Source organism: Triturus cristatus, chromosome 1_1 (assembly GCF_964204655.1).
Source record: "Triturus cristatus chromosome 1_1, aTriCri1.1, whole genome shotgun sequence".
Lineage (NCBI taxonomy): Eukaryota > Metazoa > Chordata > Amphibia > Caudata > Salamandridae > Triturus > Triturus cristatus.
Genome location: NC_140579.1, coordinates 1215769729 through 1215794282, shown reverse-complemented (window position 1 = coordinate 1215794282; position 24554 = coordinate 1215769729). Strand labels below are relative to the sequence as shown.

The 24554-nt window shown below is 46.6% G+C and overlaps 1 protein-coding gene across 1 annotated transcript in view; it reads left to right on the top strand.

The window, feature by feature from the left end:
- LOC146871853 (retinoblastoma-binding protein 5-like) overlaps positions 1-24554 on the top strand; it is a 99224-nt gene that overhangs the window by 53013 nt on the left and 21657 nt on the right. The window contains exon 3 of the mRNA XM_085599787.1: positions 12626-12787. Within this exon, the coding sequence (XP_085455913.1) occupies positions 12647-12787 (141 nt within the window). The 5' untranslated portion in view covers positions 12626-12646. The remainder of the gene's footprint in view (positions 1-12625; positions 12788-24554) is intronic.

Here is a 24554-nt window from a genome sequence, read left to right as displayed (position 1 = left end):
TGGACAAATCCATCGAGTAAAGTCCCAGGGTAGGGGCTCCCCAGGCGCAGAGGCGCCAAAGGCTAATCCGCAACGTTAGGGGGCATTTATAATGTGTGCCTAAGGTATCTGATACCCCCCCCCCCCACCCCTGTTAATGAGGTTTATTCCTATCTTTAGGCATCATGTGTTCTCATGCCTATTGAAAGGCCTCATGTGACATGCCCCATGCTGATTGTTGCATAATGCATTGATGTTTCAGTCTATGCCTAATAACAGGATTCTTATGTCCTGAGGTTATGCTTTTGCGCTAATGTTGAGGCCTAATACCATGCTGTGAAGTGCTAAATTCATGCCAGATTACGATTTTGCACCTAGTGAGTTGAGTCATGACTTATGCCTTATGATATTGCCTTTATGCCTCATGTGCTTTGGCCCAGTGTACTGCATGATGTGATTGATGCATGTGATAATGCCCAATGTCATGCACAATGTGTCTGATGCCCCTAATGATGCCTAATGCTTCTCCCCTAATGCGTACATTGCTGGTGTTATGCATAATGTTTTTTCTGTTTATGCTGATATGATACATTAGGGGTTCCTATGCCTAAGGTTATGCCTAAGATCGTGCTATGGTGATCTAGGCTTATGTCTGACATAATGTATCTGATGAGGCCTTATGTTTAAGGCCAATGTGACCTATGCCCATTTTTATGCATAGTGTGATGGTATGCCTAATGTTGCATGTTATGCAAATGCTAATATGATTATGCATTTTGCATTTCTTTGACTAACCTGATGTTTTCATTCCAGGCCTACGGAAAAGGTGATTAGTGCCTGCTTCTAAAGTTCTGATGCTTTATGTTCCTGCCTCGTGCTAATAGGATGTTGTAGGTACCTGGACTTGCCAGTAGGTACTGGCTGTTATACATTTATTGATGGTCTTGCATTTATCCCCTGTGCTCTGTGATGGTTCTGTGGCGTGAGAAATATAATGTACATCCTATCACATTGCCTCCAGATCAGATGTTGCCATATTTCCTATCTCTAGCCAGATCCGGTCTGGCGCATTCCTCTATTAAAGTGCATTTAGCTGCTATTTCAAGGTACAGGCAAACCTTGAGGTTTGCTTCCTTGTGGTCTCGCAGATCAATCGTCCAATTTCTTAAAGGATTATTCAGAGCATATCATCCAATAAAGTCATCGCCACCTGCATGGCAGCTTAAAAATGTACTATCCAAATTGATCATAACTCCATTTGAACCTATCCACAGGGTTGAGCTAAAGTTCCTTACTTGGAAGGTGGCGTTCCTGCTAGCTTTTATTTAAACTAGAAGAGTGAGCAAACTCCAAGCATTCACTTTTAAGGAACCCGTTTTACAATTCAAAGATAGCATGGTAATTCTTCAGACGGACCCAGATTCATACAGACGGTTCCCACGGATTTTCATCTCAATCAACCAGCTATGCTAAAGACTTTCTTTCCCAATCCTCAAGAGGTACTTAACGTTTTACGTACATTGCACAAAGCATATTCGTACTACAGATCAACTTTTTGTGGCCTAAGGAAACAATAACAAAGGTGAACCAGTATACAAGCCCACCATAGCAAGGTGGATTTCAACAGCCATAGAATTCTGTCATTCTAAGGCAGGCAGACCTTTAAGACGGAAAACTAAGGCACACTCTACAAGAGCCGTCCTGCAATGGCGGCTCGATTTGCTGGGGTCCTCATTGAAATTGTGTGCCGTGCTACAACCTGGAAGAGCAGGCACACTTTCACCCAGCATTATTGTCTGGATTGGGCGCAAAGCACTAAAACAACCGTGGGTTAAGCGGTACTTTGGCATCTTTTCCAATAATGTGAGCCTGTTATCACACAATGTATAATGTTGTACCCACCACCCGCTGTCATATTTATTTATTATTTTATTGTTTATGTATTGCACTGCTAACTATTCTGATTCAAGCTCGTGAATCTATGAAAGATACCCCAATACAGCAGAAAGAACTTGTTACTTACCTGTAACTCCCGTTCTCCAGTATTGGTATCTTTCATTGATTCACGTGCGACCCACCCTCGTCCTCTTAGAGGCTCTCCTTCTTGACAGGTCGGCATTTTCCCACTAGTGCTTGGAAAATCTGAGGGAAGTTGCCTCTGTTGGGAGTGTTCTAAGGGTGCTGTCGCCTAATTGGTCATTTTTGAACTTTGGTACTCTTTTAAAAAAGGGCGTAGATAAGCTATAAAACTGACTTTACAGCCTATGATACTAATACATACTTCTTTACTATGTTACCTTGGGACTTTCACTTCGGGGAATGGTTCAATGTTATGAATCTATGTAAGATCCCAATGCTGGAGAGCGGGAGTTACTGTTAAGTAACAACTTCTTTATAAAGGATGTGAATGGCAACTAATAGCACTTCTGTAGTGTGCCTCATGCAAAACGCTGCTTATTTCCAGTCCAAGATCCCTGTGGCTTTAAGAGTGTAGGCCAACCCTTGAGCTAGATGCAGTTTGATAATTTGTGAAAGGGTGAGCAAACGTGTAATGGGCCTGTAGTGTTTTAGGTCACCTGGTTCTAGGTCCACTTTTTTTTTTTTTTTTTACAGGAGGGGCAATGACTCTCTCCTTACAGGAGTCTAATGGACCAACCTGAAGGAGACATTGATAGCATGGGAAATGTGAGAGCCTGGAAATGAGCAGTATTAAAATCTCCACAGGACATGGGTTTAGATGAGAGCCTGAATTAAGACGGCACTGAGTCTGAATGACTTCAACAGCTGTGATTAGCGGTAACTCAAAAGATCATATTGAATCGCTGATCACGCATTTCAAGGGCTATTCCTACCGGTCATTGTAGATAATATGATTTCTTAGTAGGTGTTTGTAGTATTGTTAGTTACAAAGGAGGCCAGGTCATCACAGAGAAATCGAGAGGGTGAGAAGAGCAAATCGCAACATCCTAGGGAAGTGAAGGAATGAGCTTGTGTATGTTGTACAATTGATTGTGAGGTCAAGAGATGAAAGGAGAATAATCCAATCGAGGTTGCATGCAGTAGTGGCTGCTACCGAACAGGAGTGGAGTACGGGTGGAGAGGGTGGGAAATAATAAAAAAGAAAAGAAAAGCACCTGCCTATACCACCGACCGCCTGCCGCCGCCGCCTCTTCTTCCTCTGTCCGAAGGAAGCACACAAACACCCAGAATCCCGTGACCAATCACACGCTGCCTTACAGTAGTGTTGTGATTGGTCTGAGCGCCATGGTTCGGTGGTCAGACGGGCTGACAGGCTGTGAATGTTCTCCACGCAGGCTGTAGTACAGCCTGCGTGGAGCACATGCAGAGTGCGCATGACGCTTTGGCGACCCGATGACGGCCGGCCAAACCATCATGCGCACTTTAGGTGCTGCCTCCACTCCTCCCACTGTGACGCGGGGAGCCCAGCCCCGCCCCCCCCTTGCTTCAGATGCAAGCTGAATACAGAAAGTAAATGATAATGTTCGCTACTTCTCGAAGAGCCAGGTCTTGAGGAGTCTTCTGAAGGCGAGTAAGTCTTTGGTCTGCCGTAGCTGAGTAGGTAGGGTGTTCCAGGTCTTGGCGGCGAGGTAGGAGAACGATCTGCCGCCGGAGGTTGTTCGTTGGATGTGGGGGACGGCGGCGAGTGCGAGGCTGGTGGAGCGGAGCTGGCGGGTGGGGGTGTGGAAGCTGAGTCTGCTGTTCAGGTAGGCGGGTCCGGTGTTGTGGAGTGCTTTGTGTGCGTGGGTGAGGAGTTTGAAGGTGATCCTCTTGTCGACGGGGAGCCAGTGTAGGTTTGTCAGGTGGGGGGTGATGTGGCTGCGGTGGGGGACGTTGACGATCAGTCGGGGGGAGGCATTTTGGATGCGCTGTAGTCGTCGTAGGTGTTTGGCTGGGATTCCGGCGTAGAGTGCGTTGCCGTAGTCCAGCCTGCTGCTGACGAGGGCCTGTGTCACCGTTCTTCTTGTTTCGGTCGGGATCCACTTGTAGATCCTACGAAGCGTGCGGAGGGTGTTGAAGCAGGAGGAGGAGACGGCATTGACCTGTTTGGACATGGAGAGGGAGGAGTCGAGGATGAATCCTAGATTGCGTGCGTGGTCGGTGGGTGCCGGTGCTGTCCCGAGAGTGGTCGGCCACCAGGGGTCGTCTCAGGCCGAGGGGTTGGGTCCGAGGATGAGGACCTCCGTCTTGTCCGAGTTCACTTTCAGCCGGCTGCTCCTCATCCAGTTGGCGATAGCCTTCATTCCGTCGTGGATGTTGGTTTTGGAGGTGCGCGGGTCCTTGGTGAGGGAGAGGATGAGCTGAGTGTCGTCGGCGTAGGAGATGATGTTGAGGTTGTGGTGGCGGGCCACTTGTGCGAGGGGGGCCATGCAGATATTGAACAGCGTAGGGCTGAGGGAGGAGCCCTGGGGGACGCTGCAGATGATGTCAGTGGCTTTGGATCTGAAGGGTGGGAGGCGGACGCTCTGGGATCTGCCGGAGAGGAAGGATGAGGTCCAGTCGAGGGCCTTCTCTTGGATGCCAGCTTCTTGGAGGCGTGTTTTTAGAGTGTGATGGCAAACCGTGTTGAAGGTGGCCGAGAGGTCTAGGAGGATGAGGGCTGATGTTTCGCCGTTGTCTAATTGGCGCCTGATGTCGTCTGTGGCGGCGATGAGGGCAGTCTCGGTGCTGTGGTTTCGTCTGAATCCGGATTGGGACGGGTCCAGTATGTTGTTGTCTTCGAGGTGGTGAGTCAGTTGCATGTTGACGATTTACTCGATGACCTTCGCCGGGAACGGGAGTAGGGAGATGGGCCGGAAATTCTTGAGGTCCTTGGGGTCCGCCTTGGGCTTCTTGAGGAGGGCGTTGATTTCGGCATGCTTCCAGCTTTCCGGGAATGTCGCTGTTTCGAAGGAGATGTTGATGACCTTCCGTAGTTGGGGGGCGATGGCTGCGTCTGCCTTGTTGAATATGTGGTGTGGGCAAGGGTCTGTCGGAGATCCTGAGTGGATGGAGTTCATGACCTTGCGTGTCTCGTCGTCGCTGACGTTGGACCAGGGGGTAAGGCGGTTGGTGTTGTTGGTGTTCGGAGGAGGGGTGGAGTCTGGCATGGTCGGGTCGGTCGTGGTGTTGAAACTGTTGTGGATGTCAGCGATCTTGCGGTGGAAGAAGAAGGCCAGTGAGTCGCACAGTTCCTGTGAGGGCGGATGTCGTTGGTGTTGGCGCTGGGGTTGGATAGTTCCACCTTGTGGAGTGGAGTGGTTAGCTGGTTCTCACCTTAAACTTCTGTAATTGTATTCATTTTTGACGCACTACATGGGCATCAATTCAAATATTTTTTGGTTTGTATTCCCTGTACCCAATACATTCTGAGGTATTGTCCCTGATATTACATAGTTATTTCTTTGTGTGAGAAGTTGGCCTGGCATATGCTGGTCACTAGTTATAGTGGCCACCTTGCACCAGTCCAATTTGACTCTAATGGTAGATGGGTTTAAGACAACCTTTTAAAGAAAGCTATCCTAGTGGTAGCTGTGGAGAGCAGCCTTCAGGCTAAGTCTCAGAGGAATGTAAAGCAGCTTATTTTACCTTATAATCTCTTGAATTACCAAATGAAAGGACACCACACAGGTATATATATCAAATATATATGTATTTATTTCTAGACACACTCTACTAATCTCTTTATGAGATTAGAAGCCAGGAACACATTCAAATATCAACGTTTCACAATAAATTAAGCACAAATATGACTGGGGCCCTAGGGGCGTACCATACCATATACTAAAAAAGAGGTTTAGGAAAGTCGACTTGCAAGGGGACAAGGCCTAGGGCCTGTAGAATCGTTGGGGCTTCACTAATCCACCCAAGGCAGGTAAGTAAAAGACCCATGGGAGAGGCGTGCAGTGTGAGAACACAGCCGCGGGTTCCCTATTGATTACAATGGAGCAAGTCGCGGTTGGATTTTTTAAGTTTTAGGGTACTTCGAGGAAGCCGACAAGCAAGCCACTTACAAGGTAAGTAATTCGAGGGCCAACACACACTAGGGCACCGGAGTGCACGAGTTACCTCACCCAGGGAAGCCGGGTGCATAGGTGTCTTTTGGTGTCGGGTCGCGTCGCTGTTTTCTATGGAAGTCAAAGAAGATTTGCTGCTTGCGAAGACTGAAGAAGTGTCCGGTGGAATCCAAGGCTGGATTCAAGATGAAGATGACCTGAAAGCAGAAGGGACAGTGTTCAAAGTCACTTGCCAGTGATCCGGGGACAGGAAGATGGATGATTACAGGTGATCAAGGGTGTTTTGACTCTTCCACCACGAGGACCAGGAGGCATCGACAATGACCAGGAGCTGGATTCGGAGTGTCCCACAAAGTCTGCAGCTTACTGAGGTGTCGGCAACCAGATTGGAGCCAACAAGCCTTGACAACAGCAAGTCTCGTGGAATACAAGAAAAGTCAGCGGTGCAGGTCAGCAAGGTCTGAGGGACTCACCCAGTGAGGGTGAGTCAGGGCAGGCCTGGAGCAACCAGGGGAGCCCTTTGGTTCGATGAAGAGGTCTTCAGGGGACACACAAGCCAGCCGGCAAGGGATCGCGAAGACGCCTCGTGAGGATTCGCTTCACAGGAGCAAACGGTCACTCGGCACGAAGTAGGCCTCTGATTTTTGAGGGAAATCTTGCTGGAGGCTTGGACCATATGGGGTCCAATGCACAAGTTCGTAGAATGCCGTGAAGGGGTTACACTCGACAATAGTGCATGCTACCCAGGTATTGCTGTTCCTCGTCACTCGTGGGGTCCACTCGCCTCAGCTCTGCTGGGGACTCACAATGGCCGTCGAGAAGTCAGGAAATCCACTTCCGGGGCTGCAGGGACTTCGGACTCCGGCGGGAGCGGGAACGTTTGCGACCGTTGATTCAAGTTTTTGGTGCCTGCCAAGCAGGGGAGTCACTCCTTGACTCCAAGGGAGATTCTTCCGTCTTCCAAAGGTAGTGGATTGTCGAAGGGCCAGGATTATTCTTGTAAAGCGTCGTCCAGGGTTATTTAACTTGCAATGGCAAGGTGTACCTATCTTATAGTAAAAGAAAGGGAGGGACTAGCTCTATGACCACTCCTCTAGGAGGGTCAGGGGGGTGGGTGGTTACACCCACTTCCCTTTGTCCAGTTTCGCGCCAGAGCAGGGGCTGGTAGCCCCTGAACCGGTTTGAGCTGGCACATGCACAGAGGAGCCTACTGCTCCCCCAGTGCAGGACTTCAAAGCACTCTAAGAGTGCACCCACCCAGCTCCAATACACTAAATCCTGTCTGGAAGGTGGTGACGCCTCCCTGTGACAGGATGCTTATTGTTGGGCCTCCTCCACTGCGAGTTTGTCAGCAGCAGGAGGGCAGCCCAGTGTCTGTGCTGGTTGCATCCATTTTGTGATGCCAGGGCTCTTTCAGATTTCTACTGTGTTTCCACAGTGGGTACATGTCGTCCCCTCTAGAAGGATGGGATCATACTCCCACACCAGTTACTGGTGTGGGGGTATGATTCAAAGTTGTTTGACACCAAACACGACATGTTTTGATGCAGTCATTCCAAAGTTAGCATTTACCGGGTGTGAGAAGTTGGCCTGGCATATGCTGGTCACTAGTTATAGTGGCCACCTTGCACCAGTCCAATTCGACTCTTGGTAGATAGGTTTAAAGACAACCTTTTAAAGAAAGCTATCCTAGTGGTAGCTGTGGAGAGCAGCCTTCAGGCTAAGTCTCTGAGGAATGTAAAGCAGCTTGTTTTACCTTATAATCTCTTGAATTGCCAAATGAAAAGACACCACACAGGTATATATATCAAATATATATGTATTTATTTCTAAATATACTCTACTAATCTCTTTATGAGATTAGAGCCAGGTAAACATTCAAAAGATCAACAGTTCTCAATAAATTAAGCACAAATATGGCTGTAGCCCTAAGGGCGTACCAGACCATATACTAAAATAATGGGTTAACAAACTCGACTTGCAAAATGAAGAGGCCTAGGGCCTTGGGAATTGCTGGGGCTTCACTTCTGCAGTGTTAGCAGGTAAGTAATCAGCCCACAGGAGACGCGTGCAGTGTCTAAACACACACGCGGGTTTTCAATGCGTTTCAATGGCAAATGTCGCGGTTTGTATTTTACAGTTCTAGGGCACTTCGCAAAAGTCAACAGGCAAGCAACTTACAGGGTAAGTATTTCGAGAGCCAACACACACTTGGGCACCGGAGTGCACGAGTTACCTCACCCAGGAAAGCCGGGTGCATAGGTGTCCTTTGGTGTCGGGTCGCGATGCTGTTTTCAATGGAGATCCTTGAAGACTTGCTGCTTGTGACGACTGGAGAGGTGTCCGTTCAAATCCGACGATGGATTGGAGTTGCAGAAGACCTAGAAATTGAGGGGACAGAGTTCAGAGTCACTTGCCAGTGACCGGTGGTCAGCAAGATGGATGACCACAGCTGTCGCGTCTCTTCAGGTCGATGATGGGGTTTTGTCTCTTCGCTCACGAGGACCAGGAGGGATTGAAGATGACCAGCAGCTGACTTCGGAGGTTCCCACGACGTCTGCAGCTGATGACGGTGTCGGCACCCGGATTGGAGCCAACAAGCCTTGGCAACTGCAAGTCTCGTGTGGAGTGAAGATTGACAATGGTGCAGACCAGCAAGGTCTGATGGACTTACCCAGTGAGGCTAAGTGAGGGCATGCCCAGAGCAACCAGGCGAGCCCTTGAAGTCAATGTGGAAGTCTTCAGGTGAGTTACTAGCCAACGGGCAAGCAACCGCAAAGACGCCTTTGCAGGAAAAGTTTAACAACATCCCACGGTCACTCGGGATGGAGTAGGCCGCTGAATTTCGGTCTTAGACCTGCTAGGGACTTGGACAACAAGTGGTCCAAAGCACAACTTCGTTGGACGTAGATTAGGGCTTGCACTCGAAATCAGTGCATGGTTCCCTGGTATTGCTGTTCCTCGTCACTCGTGGGGTCCAAAATGGCCGTCGAGAGGTCAGGAAATCCACTTCAGGGGACACAGGGACTTCGGGCTCCGGCGGGAGCGGTAAAGTTTGCAGCCATTGTTGAAGAGTTTTGGTGCCTGCCAAGCAGGGGAGTCACTCCTTGACTCCAAGGGAGATTCTTCAGTCTTCCAGAGATAGTGGAACATCGAAGGGCCAGGATTCTTCTTAGTAGAGCGTCATCCAGGTGTAATCTAAATTGCATTGGCAATGTGTGGTATCTTATAGTGAAAAGATGGGAGGGACTAGCTCTATGACCACTCCTCTAGGAGGGTCAGGGTAGTGGGTGGTTACACCCACTTCCCTTTGTCCAGTTTCGCGCCAGAGCAGGGGCAGGTAGCCCCTGAACCGGTTTGAGCTGGCATATGCACAGAGGAGCCTACTGCTCCCCAAGTGCAGGACTTCAAAGCACTCTAAGAGTGCACCCACCCAGCTCCAATACACTAAATCATGTCTGGGAGGTGGTGACACCTCCCTGTGACAGGAAACCCTTTGTTGGGCTCCCTCCACTGCGAGTTTCGGTCAGCAGCAGGAGGGCAGCCCGGTGTCTGTGCTGGTGGCATCCATTTTGTGATGCCAGGGCTCCAGATGATTTCTACCGTGTAGTACAGTGGGTACATGTCGTCCCCTCTAGAAGGGTGGGATCCTACTCCCACACCAGTTACTGGTGTGGGGGTAGGATTCCAAGTTGTTTGACACCAAACACGACATGTTTTGATGCAGTCATTCCAAAGTTAGCATTTACCGCGAGGTTATAATGCACTTAAGAGTATATGGTTTAACCGCATCCACAAACAGCAGCAGAGAATAGACTCTGCCAGCTGCAGAGGGGTCCTGCTCAGGCAGAAGCACCCCCTCACATAGTAAACCATGCACCTTGCCCTTGGGATTGATAGGGCCTACCATAGGGGTGACTTATAGGTTTATATGTGTGTGTATGGTGAGATATAGGAACCTATACCTCAATGAGGAGTGCTAACACTACCTCACACAGGCTGCAGTAGCAGGCCTGTGGTGTTAGATTGTGAGTGCTTCCCAGGGGTGGCATAATACATGCTGCAGCCCCTGGTAGGCCTGAGAAGTACCAATGCCCTAGGTGCCTAAGGTACCATATACTAGGGGCTCATAAGGTACCACAGTATCCAATCACTAGTGCATCTAATATGCACACCAAGTTGTTTAGAGAGATCAGTTAGACTGGGGCCCTGATTAGCAGGGACCCAGCCAGACTATAGCCAGAAACCAGTGTATACACCAGAAACAAAGTGGGGGCAACACAAGTGCAGATCCTACTCTCCTACACCGGGAGGTTATAATGCACTTAAGAGTATATGGTTTAACCGAATCCACAAACAGCCACAGGGAATAGACCATGCCAGCTGCAGAGGGGCCCTGCTCAGGCAGAGGCACCCCCGCACATTGTAAACCAAGCACCCTGCCCTCAGGATTGATAGGGCCTGCTTTAGGGGTGACTGATAGGTTTATATGTGTGTGTATGGTGAGATATAGGAACCTATACCTCTGTGAGGAGTGCTAACACTACCTCACCCAGGCTGCAGTAACAGGCCTGAGGTGTCAGATTTAGTCTGCTTCCCAGGGGTGGCATAATACATGCTTCAGCCCCTGGTAGGCCTGTAAAGTACCTATGCCCTTGGTACCCATGGTACCATATACTAGGGGCTCATAAGGCACCACAGTATCCAATCACTAGTGCATCTAATATGCACACCAAGTCGTTTAGAGAGAACAGAGAGACTGGGGCCCTGATTAGCAGGGACCCAGCCAGACTATAGCCAGAAACCAGTGTTAACATCAGAAAAAAAGTGGGGGCAACATAAGTGCAGATCCTACTCTACTACACTTTGGTAGTGTCGTTTGTGCAAATTCTTATGATTATATAGTTGAAGGTGAGCCTGAATGTTTTGCCGATGTGACCTTATATTGTGTGACACAAATAGCACAGCAAAAGAACACTGAAGCACAGCCAATGACACCAACACCTGACCTAAACTAAGCAGTATCCCGTTATCTTTCCTGAACATAATGCCCCATTCTGTACTGGTAGAGTTCAATAACTTTAATTGTCAGCACAGACAACAGCAGTTTTGCAATGTTGCAGATTAGTGCGCAAATGTAAATTAATCTGATTCTAATCCCAATCAGTGCCAATTTGTACATGTGCCCGTCAGAGCATGATGTTCATGTCCTGTAACATATCTTAACATTGAAAGTGACTTTTGCAGAGGATGTTTTACTGGAGGCTGACGTACCACACATACTTAGTCGAGGTTAGCAAAGCTAATTCAGTAAACGTTGCTATTATGTTTTGCGGCATTATAAAGCAAATTATAGCGATAACAACCTTCATGAACATAAAAAAAAAAACATAATGTGATTAGAAAGACGCCTGCACCATGGGTCAATGGCCCAGCCTCTTATGTCTACTTTATAAACAAACATCACAGTGTTTCTTCTTGATCCAAGTAAATGTATCTGAGGTCCAGTGCCAAAAAGTGTTCTGATTGTCCTGAAATTCACACTGGTTTGAACCTGAGGCAACTATTTATTATCAAGCCGTCAAATGGTAGAAAGTGTTTGGAAAACCTGTGTGTCTAAAATTCATTGATTCTTAAATTACTTGGGTAGTCCGGAACAGAGGCCTTCATTGCCCTTAATAAGGTGTTTTGACTTTATTTTGGTTTTAGCTTACTTCAAATGAAGGGACTTGGAGCTCACTGTTGAGTTTTTGGCACATGTGCAAAGTTATAGATATAGTACAAATTGTTTTTGTGCCTGCTGGAGCAAATCAAGTGCAGATTGCAGGTCATGGTTACAGCTTACAAGCAAACACCAAATTCCAGGGCCTTCGATTAGTTTCATCCTTGTCTCTCAAAGCAGAACACTGAAGCTCATGGAGTTCCAAATAAGTAACCCACCAAACAATGCATGGTAATCCACACAAAATGCTGAATGCTTTCTGGGTAAGTATAGCGCAGTGAATTTTGTCTTACAGCAAGTTTGGTTGCTCAGTGTTCTCAGGCAGCCTTTGCAGGAATCTGTACTTGTCATCCTGGTCATAAGTTTTAATCTTGACAAGTCCACTCGGAGTTTATTCTTTGGATTTCTATAAAAGGAGTCCCATTGAGTTGGGTAACATGCACATCAATAATTTGGTGCCTAAATGATGCCACTTGTGAATGTGCGATTTACAAATACACGTTCTGTAAAATTGTTCTAGATACGACTTACTAATGCTGATCAGAAAAGGAGCATATGCTATCCCAGACTTGGAGCTTCGTCTATGCACATGTGTTTCAGTATACCAATTGATTAGTACTCATTTCATGTACCTAGGAATATGAAAGGCTTGAGTCAGTTTGCAAGGTGCGCTTTATAGTGGAGAGACAAAGTAGGGGATGGTGTGGCGATAGTAGCTGGCAGATAGTGTATGGCAGGGTTTGGGAGTGCAGTGGAACCAATCAGTACGGGATTATGGGCCTGGCAAAGAGTTGGGTGCCGAAGTAAGGAGAGGTGAGGGTTGGTTGATGTTGGAGGGATCTGCCCTTGGGTAATAGTGAATTTCTGGAAAAGAAAACATTATCTAACAGTTCTTTCTCGTCTGCCTCAGAAACAGAGTACTGGTTTCCCCATGAAATCTGCTCCAGTGATGCTGATACTTTTTGATTCTCAGCATGTGGTCCTTCCTGTGGATGATGATTCTGATCTGAATGTGGTGGCATCCTTTGACCGGCGTGGAGAGTATATCTACACAGGCAGTGCCAAAGGCAAGGTGAGCCGTCTACTGAGAACCATGTAAAACCTTAAACTTGTATCGGCCTCTTAAAGGAGAGCAGGTCTGAACTGCTTTGTGCAGTCACTGTGAGCAGAGAATGTTGGCAGCCTTGTCTAACCTGTTGCGGACTTGGTTCTAAAGCAAACTGTGCTGTTACCTGTTTCTCATGCAATGTTCTGGGTGGAAACCTACTTCTTACAAGAGCAATACTGCTCTGATAATGATGTACTTTTGTCACATAGCAGTGTCGTTATGCAGCATAGCTTTGATGCCATAGAATAATAGTGTAATGAAAACAAAATGATAGGAAATTGTGTCAAATTCAAAAGCCCAGTATTTGCTGTACCATAGAAAGATGGAGGTGACTGGATCTTGAATGTAACTAATTTTGACTGGGGATGAGAGAGAAACGGGGGCACTGACTCGTCACTATATTGGGTGCTGACGTCTCCGGGTTTACAGTAGATAATCCAATGATATTGATATCTTTAGTACTTATCACTTCCTACAGTCCTTTACCCTATCCGTTGCAAATGATATACCCCCTGAATATCTCTATGCCCCAGAATTTCTGGAGATAGTTATAAAACTCCATAATGAAGCGAAATTAAATCTTAGTAATTCTATAAACTAGTGTGATAAAAGGCAGCACAAAATGGAGTCAGTGTTTGGAGAATTAAATGACAAGCGGAGTATGTTTATATCTCTACATCCTGTTCCATGGACGCGATTGCTAAAGAATTTGATGAAAGTGAATCCTTTTATTAGGGGCTACCATTGCACCCAATAGTTATGAGCACTTTTCCCAACATAGTGGAGCAGTCACTTGGGCTTTGAGCGGATCCATTCATGATATCGATCGCCCGAAACTCTCAGCAGTCCGTATGGACCTCAAGTCCTTCTACCCAATTCCAAATTTGGCCAAATGGCTAGAAAACTTGTAAGTTTTACTTTAACCATTTGTATGTATATCATTTGAAAATGTTAAATACAAAAACTTCTAACAAAAATATATATATATTTTTTAAGTATTACTTGAACATGTATGCAAATTTTGACAAAAAAAGTCCAATGGCACATCGGGTATCATGCAAAAGATGTACGAGATTGTGAATTATTTTTTCAAAACCTTAAGTTGCAGGGGCTGGTCCCTCCCCTTCTAAGGAACGTTATTAGCAGGTTGCTAAGTTCTTCCTTAGAAAGGTCAGTCTCATATACGACTCTGTTGTGCTTACATATGCTTGTTTAAGGTTCTACATAGAACCCCATCTGTTGTCATGGTGCTGATTAGTTTTGTTTGTTTTTCTGGAAAAAAAAGAGGTAATATGTTGTGCTTACATATGCTTGTTTAAGGTTCTATATAGAACCCCATCTGTTGTCATGGTGCTGTGTAGTGCCAGTTCCAAGAACAGTCAGTTGGTACCTCTCTACTATGCTGAGAGGAGCGGTGTCTCGTTGTACCCACGAATAAATACTACATACTAAGAAGCTGTGTCTTGAGAGATTATATTGTCCTGTAGGACACAACAATCTTTGGCAGGAGACTTAGATCCATACTCTGCTATCAAAGAGGACGTACCAGATAAGTCAGTTGAACAACTATTTAATAAGGGCAGCAGCAAACACAGTCAAGTCCGGCTCTCTTTTGGATCCTGCCCCTTTTGATATTCTGCTGAAAGGAGGTAATGTCATCATATTTGCCTTGCCTTGATGACCATCTGTAATCTATAGCTGGAAAGTGGATAAGTCCCTAAATCCTTTAAACATGTGATCACCAGTCCTTTGCTGAAAAAGCTCTCCTTAGACCCTGAAAAGTTAGAGAATTACAGACTAATATCATTGCTCCCAGGTGTCAGCAAAATCATTGAAAAACTGGCAAATGGTTATTTGACCGTGTTTTTATTTTATTTATTAATCTCACAATTTCTTGCACTAGACGCAAACGGGCTTTCGACCAGGGTGTAATACAGAGACTGCTCTCTTACTGGCCTCAGAGGATCTCAAAAAGACACTAGATCAGAGAAGGACAGCTGCACTCATTCTTCTTGATTTGAGTGCAGCTTTCGATACCGTCTCCCATGTCATCCTCCGACACAGATTGGAGGGGGTAGGTATTACAGTAAGGGCGTTAAAATTGCTGACTTCGTTTCTTGACAATAGAAGCTTTCATGTCAGGGAAGGGCTTTGTCTGAGGTTCATCAGCTCAGATGTGGCATGACAGAAGGCTCATTGTTGAACCCCACTCTTTTTAATGTGTGCGTCTGCCCTCTAGCAGACATTATCTGTTCCTCAGGTCTTACCTCGGTGTCGTATGCTGACGACACCCAGATCGTCGTTTTCCTTTCCTCCAAGTCTAGCTCAACTTCAGAGAAACAGTCTATCTCTCTGGAGCAGGATAACAAGTGAATGGCAGCTAGCTGTCTCAAATTTAACAGTGAAAAAACTGAAGTCATGGTTATTGTAAATAACTCATCGCTTTTGGACCACATCCTTCGGCCTTCGTGCCTGTGTAATCGCTCCACCCAGAAAACAGGTGTGAAGAATCCTGGGTGTCTTGATGGATAAATATCTGACCATGGCCTTCCAAGCAAAGAAAGTGGCAGGGACATGCTTTGGTCTTCTGAGAGGCCTTGGAAAGACGCTCAAATGGGCTTCCTGTGGAAACTTGGAGAATAGTGGTACAAGTTCTTGTACATCCAGGCTTAGACTATGTTAATTCCCTTTACCTAGGCATTCCCGCCTATGTTTTTAGGAAGCTTCAGGTTATTCAAAATGCTGCAGCCCCAGTACTGCTGAGCCTACCAAAAACACAAAATACACGCCCGGCTTTAGAAAGCCTTCATTGGTTGCCGTGAGCAAAAGAATTGAGTTCAAAACCTTGTGCATTGCACATAATGTAAAATACACTCATGGTTCCCATATCCTTAGTCACCTTATTACCCCGTATAACAATGCAAGAGAGCTATGATCCAACAGTAGCTCACTCTTGGCTACCCTCAGAATTAAGAGCGAAAAGTGGAGGTCAGTCATTTGCATCCTTAGTATCGAAGCTTTGGAACTCCCTCCCTGTTTACCTCAGATCCAATGGTAACTTGCTAAGCTTAAGGATGCACTGACATCCTCATGTATCCTGTCAGCACTGGGAAGCCCGTTTGTAGTAGCTGTGCATTCTACAAGAAGCTGTAACAGAACACATAACGTGCATTGCTGTAGTCTACAATTTCACTTGCTTTTAAGTCCTCTGTGAGAATCTGTGGAGGACTAGTGAAATCAATACATAATTGGGACAGCACATTGACACTATTTGTGGCAGCATTCCAATCCTTCCTGTTTTGAACAAAATGTCACAACATAATGAAGGATGGTCTTTTCTTACAGTCCATACAAATGATCTTCACATTCTCCTCTCTCCACACATGGGTAGTTACTTAAGAGAATGCAAATCCAGTAGGCACATAGAGTCAAACAGAGGAGTCACCCCCATTATCAAAAAGCCGACCTTGGACCCCACAAAGCCGGAGAACTATAGGCCCATCTCACTGCTTCCCTGGGTATCCAAACTAGCAGAAGCCCATGCTAACATCGCTCTATCAGACCATATGGCCCGAAACAATATCCTGGACCCTTCCCAGAACTGGTTCAGGCCAGGGCACAGTACGGAGTCTGCCCTTCTATCCACCACCGAACATCTTCGGAAGATATTCGATGCCGGTCAAAGTGCTGCGCTGATACTGCTTGATCTCAGCGCAGCCTTTGACACGGTTTCCCATAACATCCTGTTGAAACGCCTGGAAGATATTCGGATTAGTGACCTGGCCCTCGAATGGTTCCGTTCGTTCCTGACGGACAGATCCTTCCGTGTCTCAGCACCTCCGTTCACCTCCCGGTCTCACTCAATTGACCAAGGCATCCCGCAAGGTTCGGCACTCAGTCCATCCCTTTTTAACCTGTACGTACAGCCCCTCGCGGCGGTGGCCAGAGAATGGGACCTCACGCTGGTGTCGTACGCCGACGACACACAGCTGGTGATTACCCTTACTGAGACCCCCTCTACTTCTGCCACGAGATTCAGGGATGGACTGGCTGCAGTCGCCCAATGGATGACGGGGAACTGCTTACAATTGAACGCAGGGAAAACCGAGGTGCTGCTCCTTGGTAAGAACGCCAGCTGTTGGAGCGACCATTGGTGGCCTTCCTTGCTGGGCCCCATCCCTCCCCCCAAAACTTTGGTAAAAAATTTGGGAGTTTGGCTGGACCCATCGTTGAGCTACCAAACCCACACCAAAAGAGTGGCAGCTACGTGTATGGGCCTGCTGAGAAGCCTTAACTCCATCCTTGGCTTCTTCGATCCCAAAACACGTCAGCTCATAGTCCAATCTATCATTCTTTCCTGGCTGGATTATGCTAGTGTCCTATTGTTAGGCGCTAATAAAGCAGAGACAACACGGCTTCAACGAATTCAGAATTCTGCGGCCAGGGCTATAGTCGGCCTTCCAAGAAGATGCTCGGCGAGAGCCACCATACACAAACTCCACTGGCTCCCAGTGGAAGCCAGGATCCAATTTAAGGCTCTTATCACTGCCTTCAAAATCCTTAAAACAGAAGGCCCTGTACTTCTCCGTCCACTTCTACTACCCTACACCCCCCAGCGCAATCTGCGTTCCCTAGGCTACATTTGGTAATGGTCCCCCGTACGAAATTCTGCCGTATCGGGGGGCGTTCCTTCAGAGTTCTGGGAGCAAAACTCTGGAACTCCCTTCCCCTGAACATTCGTCGCCTTGATAATCTATCTGCCTTCCGCAAGGCAATTAAAACTCACCTGTTTCCACTGCCTTAAGCCTTCGGCCTCCCCCCCCCCCCCCCCCCCCCTTCTCAGTAGGTTATGCTATGGTTTCTCAGCGCCGGGACGCCCCGTTGCTGGGGCAGCTGTCGCGCTTCAACAAACTCGTAACATAACATAACATAAATATAGTGGAGTTGAGGGCAGTCCCGCTGGCTCTAATGTGTTTTCCCACATCTTTGATTAGCAATAATGTGTTGCTTCAAATGAGAAACCGAGCTGTGTACTGGAAAATAGGGAGGAGATCAAAGACTATATTGAGGACAGCTAAAATTTTATGGAATTAGCCCATGGTCAAAACATAAATTTGGAAAATTCAGCAAGCAGAAGCATAACAAGAGTCTCACAAATAAGTTCTCAATAATAACGTGTGTTCAGATCATCGGCCTGTATGGGCATGTGCAGCTGGATTTGCTTGCTTGATAGTAAAATGCCAAAACATCTCTTCTCAACAGGATGAACCAGAATCACTATGAATTTTTATCTCATTTATTTATTCAGTGTAGACCCAGCCAAAGAAGCAGATTTCCTTTTAATCTACTGGTCAAAAACACGTTCTCAAAGCCATTACCCCCAAAGGTTATCATACAATTGAAGCAATCCAGATGCAGAACGACTTCGATTGTGCTGGAATGGGCCTGGTAATATCAGTTTAAGGATTGCTTTTGCCTGTCCAAAGAACCAAAAAAGAGACTGCTGTGCAGACCACATCCTTCAGTTTGGGCAAAATATTACTCCACAGCATGACATTGCGGAGATTAACAGCCAGGTTCTTGAATGCACTCAATAGCGCATCAGTGCATGAACATTTTCCCCTCTACACTGAAGGAGATACCACGTGCTCCCTAGAAATAATAGCTACACTGAGAGATAGATTTCCCTACGGAGATCGCATTCAGGATACATGGCCGCATAGGACTCCATAGGAGTATGACATGGCACACCGAACTACATGGAAACGCTTCCACAAGAATTCTGGCATATATATCACCTACAGAATTTGAAGCAGACTGACGCATGACTGAAAGGGGGGGAGGTGGAAGGGAGGGCTACTGGGTTGATATGGAACGGCGATGAAAAAGAAACGGGCTAGAGAGTGCCAATATTTGTGAGGAGACAATATTGTAACCAGAATATCAAGTGTCTCATTTGCATATTTCTTTATACGTTGTCATTACAATCGAATGAGAACCGAGGCACTATACATTAGATACGTGAGCTGGCACAGATCTGTATGAGCTGTTTGAAACTAGAATAAGATAACAAATCAGTGCATGAACGTTTTCAAACATATAAAGACTCTATACTAGGTCTTTGTATCCATTCATGTGGAAGAAATTCTGCTTATGATGTATCAACAATTTTTTAAAACTGACTGAAGTGCCAGGAAGCTGCTGTATTTTTCTCACTTTTTGTATGTTGCTAAGTATGGATTGTAGTTTTTTTTCACCAAAATTCATCTAATCTCTCTCCATCTCATGCCTCATTTTTCAAAATCGAAGAAATTAAGGACTTTCTGGAAAGCGGTAAAACTGACTTCCCCTAGGTAGACATCCTTCTTACCAATGGGGATTAAATGTAGTTCTACCTAGCTCCTCCTTTAGAAAACTGTAGGAAGCTGGCTCTGTATATGGCATGCCCACTTGGTGGTTATACTCTGCACAGAGTTCAGGGGTTCACCAAAAGTGTACAGGGCTAAATGTAAAACCCAAAGTGCTCTATTAGTGGTAGTGTGGGTGAGGAGCCTTAGGCCTAACTCAGAGGAGTGTAAAACATTTATAGCAGAACATTGACCAATAATGGACACACGACTCAAAAAGGAGACCCACACCAATTTCAGAACAAGTATTGGAAATGCAATAGGTCTTGCATTTTTTGAGTTAGAGCTATTGACGTTGTTTGGCATTGTAAATGGCAATGCTTTTTTTACCCTTGTGTTATGGAGTGTAATATATTAGAAGCGTAAAAGCAATTTTTTGTATTCTGAAGAACCGTGAGCATCAGTCAAAATTGTGAAATTACGTTAGTGTTATTGAGGTTTTTGTGTAACCACAAACTAAAAAAAATTAAAGCAAAATTGTGAATTAAAAAAACAGTAGCATAGCATTACTGCCCCATTCTTGAAGGCATGTACTGTTTGGTTGGGTGGTAAGCCACTCAAGAACCTTGAAGAGGCAAAAGTTAGGAGGAATGTGGAGAAAGCCTTCAGAAATATACAGCAACCCCCCTCGCTGAGCTTCACAAGCTGTGGCTTTCACTGTAGTACAATGTGACGTCACAGCGCTTCTGAGCCTATGAACGAGGTCTCATTGTGATAGATTTTCAATGGAAACCACGAAGCACGTCGCTGTTCTTTCGAATCCTGTGCTTCCCTGAATTGCATCTTGAGTAAATTAAAAAATTCCTTGCAAAGTAGGGCAAAAAGCGGGCCTGCAGCGTCAAATGTGTCTATGTGCACGGTTGCTGGTGGAAAAAGGGAGGTGCTACTCGCTTCATTGATGTGTGCACGACCTCGTGTTTGTCATGAAAGGTGGTGGGCCGGGGCTTGTGGCGTGCTGGGATGGTACAGGCTGTGGTGGGCAGGGCTTGTGGTGTACAGGGATATTAAGGGCTGTGGTGGGAGTGCACAGTGCCACTGCAAGCTGCATCTGGGGAAAATGAGAGGCTGTCGCACCTACATTTACTTACTGTTTCCAAACTGCTTTGGAGCGCTTGCATTCCCAAGAAAAGCACCATCGGACTGCTGCGAGGGAAGTCACCCCCCGGACTGTGTTACTGTTGTGGGGGCTTGGGAGGTGTGGCTAAAAGGCTGCAGGCGTGCCATTCAAAATGAAAGAAAGATGCGCGCTGCCATTATTGTTGATCAGTCATGCTACACTGCAGAAATACAATTGAATCCCCCTCCCCCCAAAAAGATTTGGGTGAGCCGCACTATTTAAAAAGAAAGTAGCACTGCCACCATTGTTCAAGATCAAAGGGGGCATGCCGCTCTGCTTGCTCAATTTCGGCGAGTCGCGCATAAGAAAAATAAAAAAGCCAAGGGGCCTTTCATATTAAATCTGAAGCGCAGCATGAGGCGCTGCATTGAAACATACTATATAAATGCTGGCTGTAATTGGGCCCCATGCTCAGCCAGGAAAACCAGGGGGCAGAGGGGGTGGACGCCACCTAAAGTGCTGCTTTAAAGAGGCAGTGCTGAGTGAGTCTGGATATCAAAGAAGCAGCTGCCATTGCTATGCGCTCACACAGCCTGTCATGCCTTCTTCTGCAAGACATTGAATTAAGTAAATAGTTCTCCCTAACGGCTAATGAAAGCTAGGGAGTAAGGACACATGTAAGAGGGGCTGTCCTTATGGGAGGTAACAACAGGAGAGAGGGAGGTACTAAGGATGGACTACTTTACCTATTGACAAATCAAAAGCCGTAATTTACAAAGGACAGGAAGAGGAGCCAATTGTAAAGATGGGCGCAACATGTCGAAGTCAGTAGAAGGTTCGAGTCCTGTCCTGTGATTCACTCGAGCCTTCTACTGACTTCGACAATACAGTAAGCGAGCACCTCCTAATCTCCCTCGATCGGTTGAGGTACTTGTCTTTCCACAGATCCACAATTGCTTGTGTGACCGCCAGCTACTTACACATGGCCCGCCCCCTTCCCCCCCCTTTTTTCACCTAGGTACCCTCTACTGGACCACCGCATGGTATCGGGGACCCAACCCTGCTAACCAGGCTGTTTAAGACCTCCCTGACAGCCATTAGACCATCTCTAGTTGTAATTAAACAGACGCCTTCCACGCTGCACCATACCTGGTTTTTTCTTCACCCTTGCCGGTACCTGGGTCCTTCATAGGTAAGCCTTTTCTTCTCACCTTACTCGGATTGCACTGCACTCCCGGTGCAGACCAATTATGCCATCTTTCTTTACCTTAGGGATCATCTGCTCATCCCTTTCCTTGCGCAAGATTCAATCCACGCAACTCCATACCAGTGTTCCTTCCCTAACACGCCGGTACTACTTGATTCACCTTGAACTGACCTGTTTGTTCCCTTGACCTACAGGTAGGCGATACTCACATCACCCTTGGTCCACCCCAGCCCCTGCACCCCCTACCCCCAGTTCCCACTCTGAACCCCATCATTTTTTCCTTCTTTATACAGCACTCCAATACTTTGGCAATCCAGTCCTGATGATGGTCCTGACTAAATAGGACCGAAACGCTATTGACCTACTTTTCAGTGCAACTCACGGCGCATATTCCACTCTGGTTCTCAAAAATCGAAAAACATGTACAGTCATATATAATTATCATTGTTTAACCATTGATCACTGTATATAACTTTGTCACTTTGTCACATTGCGCCTTCCACTGTCTTTCACACCTCTCACTTGCGCCATCATTCCTTGTATCACCGGCACAACGTGCACCAATCCCCCTTGGGTTGCCACCACATTTTATGCTCACAGTGCTGATATAACTGTTCTGTATAAACTGTGTTTTTCAAATATATGATGCCATGAGCACTTTTGAACAAATCATCAGGAGTCTCCCTCTCTTCTTCTTGTAATGTCGTGTACATACCAATGTAATTGCCTTCCTCAGTGAATCCAGTTGAGACACTGTTGTTAGTCTTTACATATCCTGAATGCTGCACGTCTCAAAGAGACCGCGCAAGCACTGCCTAGGTGAGACTTAAAAATATACTTTGTATTTTATTTTACGACTAATATCTTCGTAATAAGGTAAGCGCGTTTTTAAAGATAAATACTTTTCGCTTTCCAAAGTTGACACTTGGGACAATTTCTGCACAGTTCACTGTTATCTTATGAGGAAAACAATTCTGTGTTTAAACAGGCAAGTATCACACTTACAGTTCCAGTCTTCGGGACTATAGCTCATCACGGGGCAAGAGTCAGGTGAGTACCAAAATTGCACCACAGCGGCACAGGGGCGGCCGGGTGAAGAGATCAAAATCAGAGTTTGGCCCAATACGTTTCAATGGAGTCTGGGGGTGCTCGAAGCCACACTGCTTGTAGGTAAGTAGATTGATGGCAGGGGCCAAGCTTTGGGGGTTAAGTTCAGCACAGTGGGGGCCGCTAAGCTGCACCAAACATACACCACCAGTGGCACAGGGGTGGCTGGGTGCAGGGCGCAATTTCAGCACCTGGCCCCCAGTGCTCTTCAGTTGAGATTCTGTTGTAGACAAACAGGCTACAGGTATGGCATTGGAGGTTTCAGGAGGGAGAGAAACAACAGCAGAGGTAAGTAGAGGTGTAGGGTGTTTTAGGGGCACTGTGAATTCAGCTCACCAAAGCCCTGGGGCTTTGGCTGCTCGGGTGCGTTTCAACGTCGGAGTCTTCTTACCCGAGCCAGTCGCAGTCAGGCGGAGCCTCTGGATTCACACTGCAGGCACTGTCGTGGAGATCAGGAGAGGTCGGCCAACGCTGGACTCGGTAAGGATCGCTGGGGAGACTTCACTGGACAGGTAAGCTACTCAGAATCGTGCAGTGGGTGTCTGGTGCAGAATGGGCAGGAGACGTGGTTCCACTTGGATCTGGAGTCCTGGGAGTAGATTTCTTCTGGATAGGGTTGCTGACCTCGGGAGATTGGAGTCTTTGTCGAAGGCAGAAGTCCTCCCAGGGTTTTCAGAGGTCGCTGGCTGCAAGACATGTTGCAGCTTCGTCGAAGGTGGAGGCAGACCAGTATGGCATTTGTCGTCTTCAGTCTTTTCTGCAGGGATGTCGTCTTTCATCTTAGGTCGTCTCAGCTCTAGTTTCCAGGTCTGAGGGAGCCCCCTAAATACTACAAGCAGTTCGGGAATACGGCAAATGCTCTTCTCCAGGGAACTAAATGTGCTTACTTAATATGGTTAAAGCTCCTCGACATCACAACGTTGCGTTCTTGGAATATAAAGAAATCGCTCGGAACTGACTATCTGGGACTAAATAATTGCCAAATTTGCTTTGCCTTGACTCCAAGAATGTTACTAATGGCGTGGTTACACTAACTTCAGGTTGGCAGATACACAACTATTTTAAAAGGAAAAAGAATTCATATTTTCTTCATGTTTGGAGTTTTAATTTATAATAGACCAGAAAGGACTACTTACTTACAAATCTTGAGATAAGCCTTGAGAAATTCCAGGAGGATGAAACGCGCGTCGGCTGCCTTTGTTTTGTATACCATGGAATAAATTAAATTGATCTGATACATCTACAACTATGAATCATTTCTTGGAAAGTTGCAAATAGAAGTCTATGAACTGGATGTGATCTTTTTTGTTTTCATGATTGTCTGAGGATGAAAGTAACAGTGATTTGGTGTGATTTGGTGCATTTGTCTTGTATTGTGGTCTAGACTGCGGTTGCAGATCTAGCAGATTTTTACCCAAGGTGGATTGGCAATATGGCGCCATGAAAGCACCCTTGTACTTCGACATGCTAGAAATTGAATGTTCAAATACAATATAAACTGACTCATAGATGTGCAGATCTGAAAGCATATCCACTTAATGTATACATGTACTACATTTAGGGGTGTTTTAAGGGAGTAGCAGTTAGGGACAATGGGCACCTTACCTGGGGTGACTACACACTCAATTATGCCACCCTCCTGTGGGAGAGGTCATTGACCTAGCCCTGATTGAAGGGGTCTCCCCATTTTCAAGATGACAGGGACTGAAACCTGTGCTTCACCTCGCCTCCCTCATCTTAAGGGTGGAGTTGACGGGGGGCGGAGGGCACACCTATTCTTTGAGGTTTTCCCGCCCAAAGTCAGACGCAAACCAGGGGCTGCCATCTGCTGCTTGCAGCAGAGGCTGGGGGTCGCATTACAAAGGCGGCAGGCCTTAGAAGCTTCTCCTTCGAGCAATGGCCCATCCTGGGCGCGGAGGTTTGACACCTCTGCCTAGGATGTGCATTGTTTCT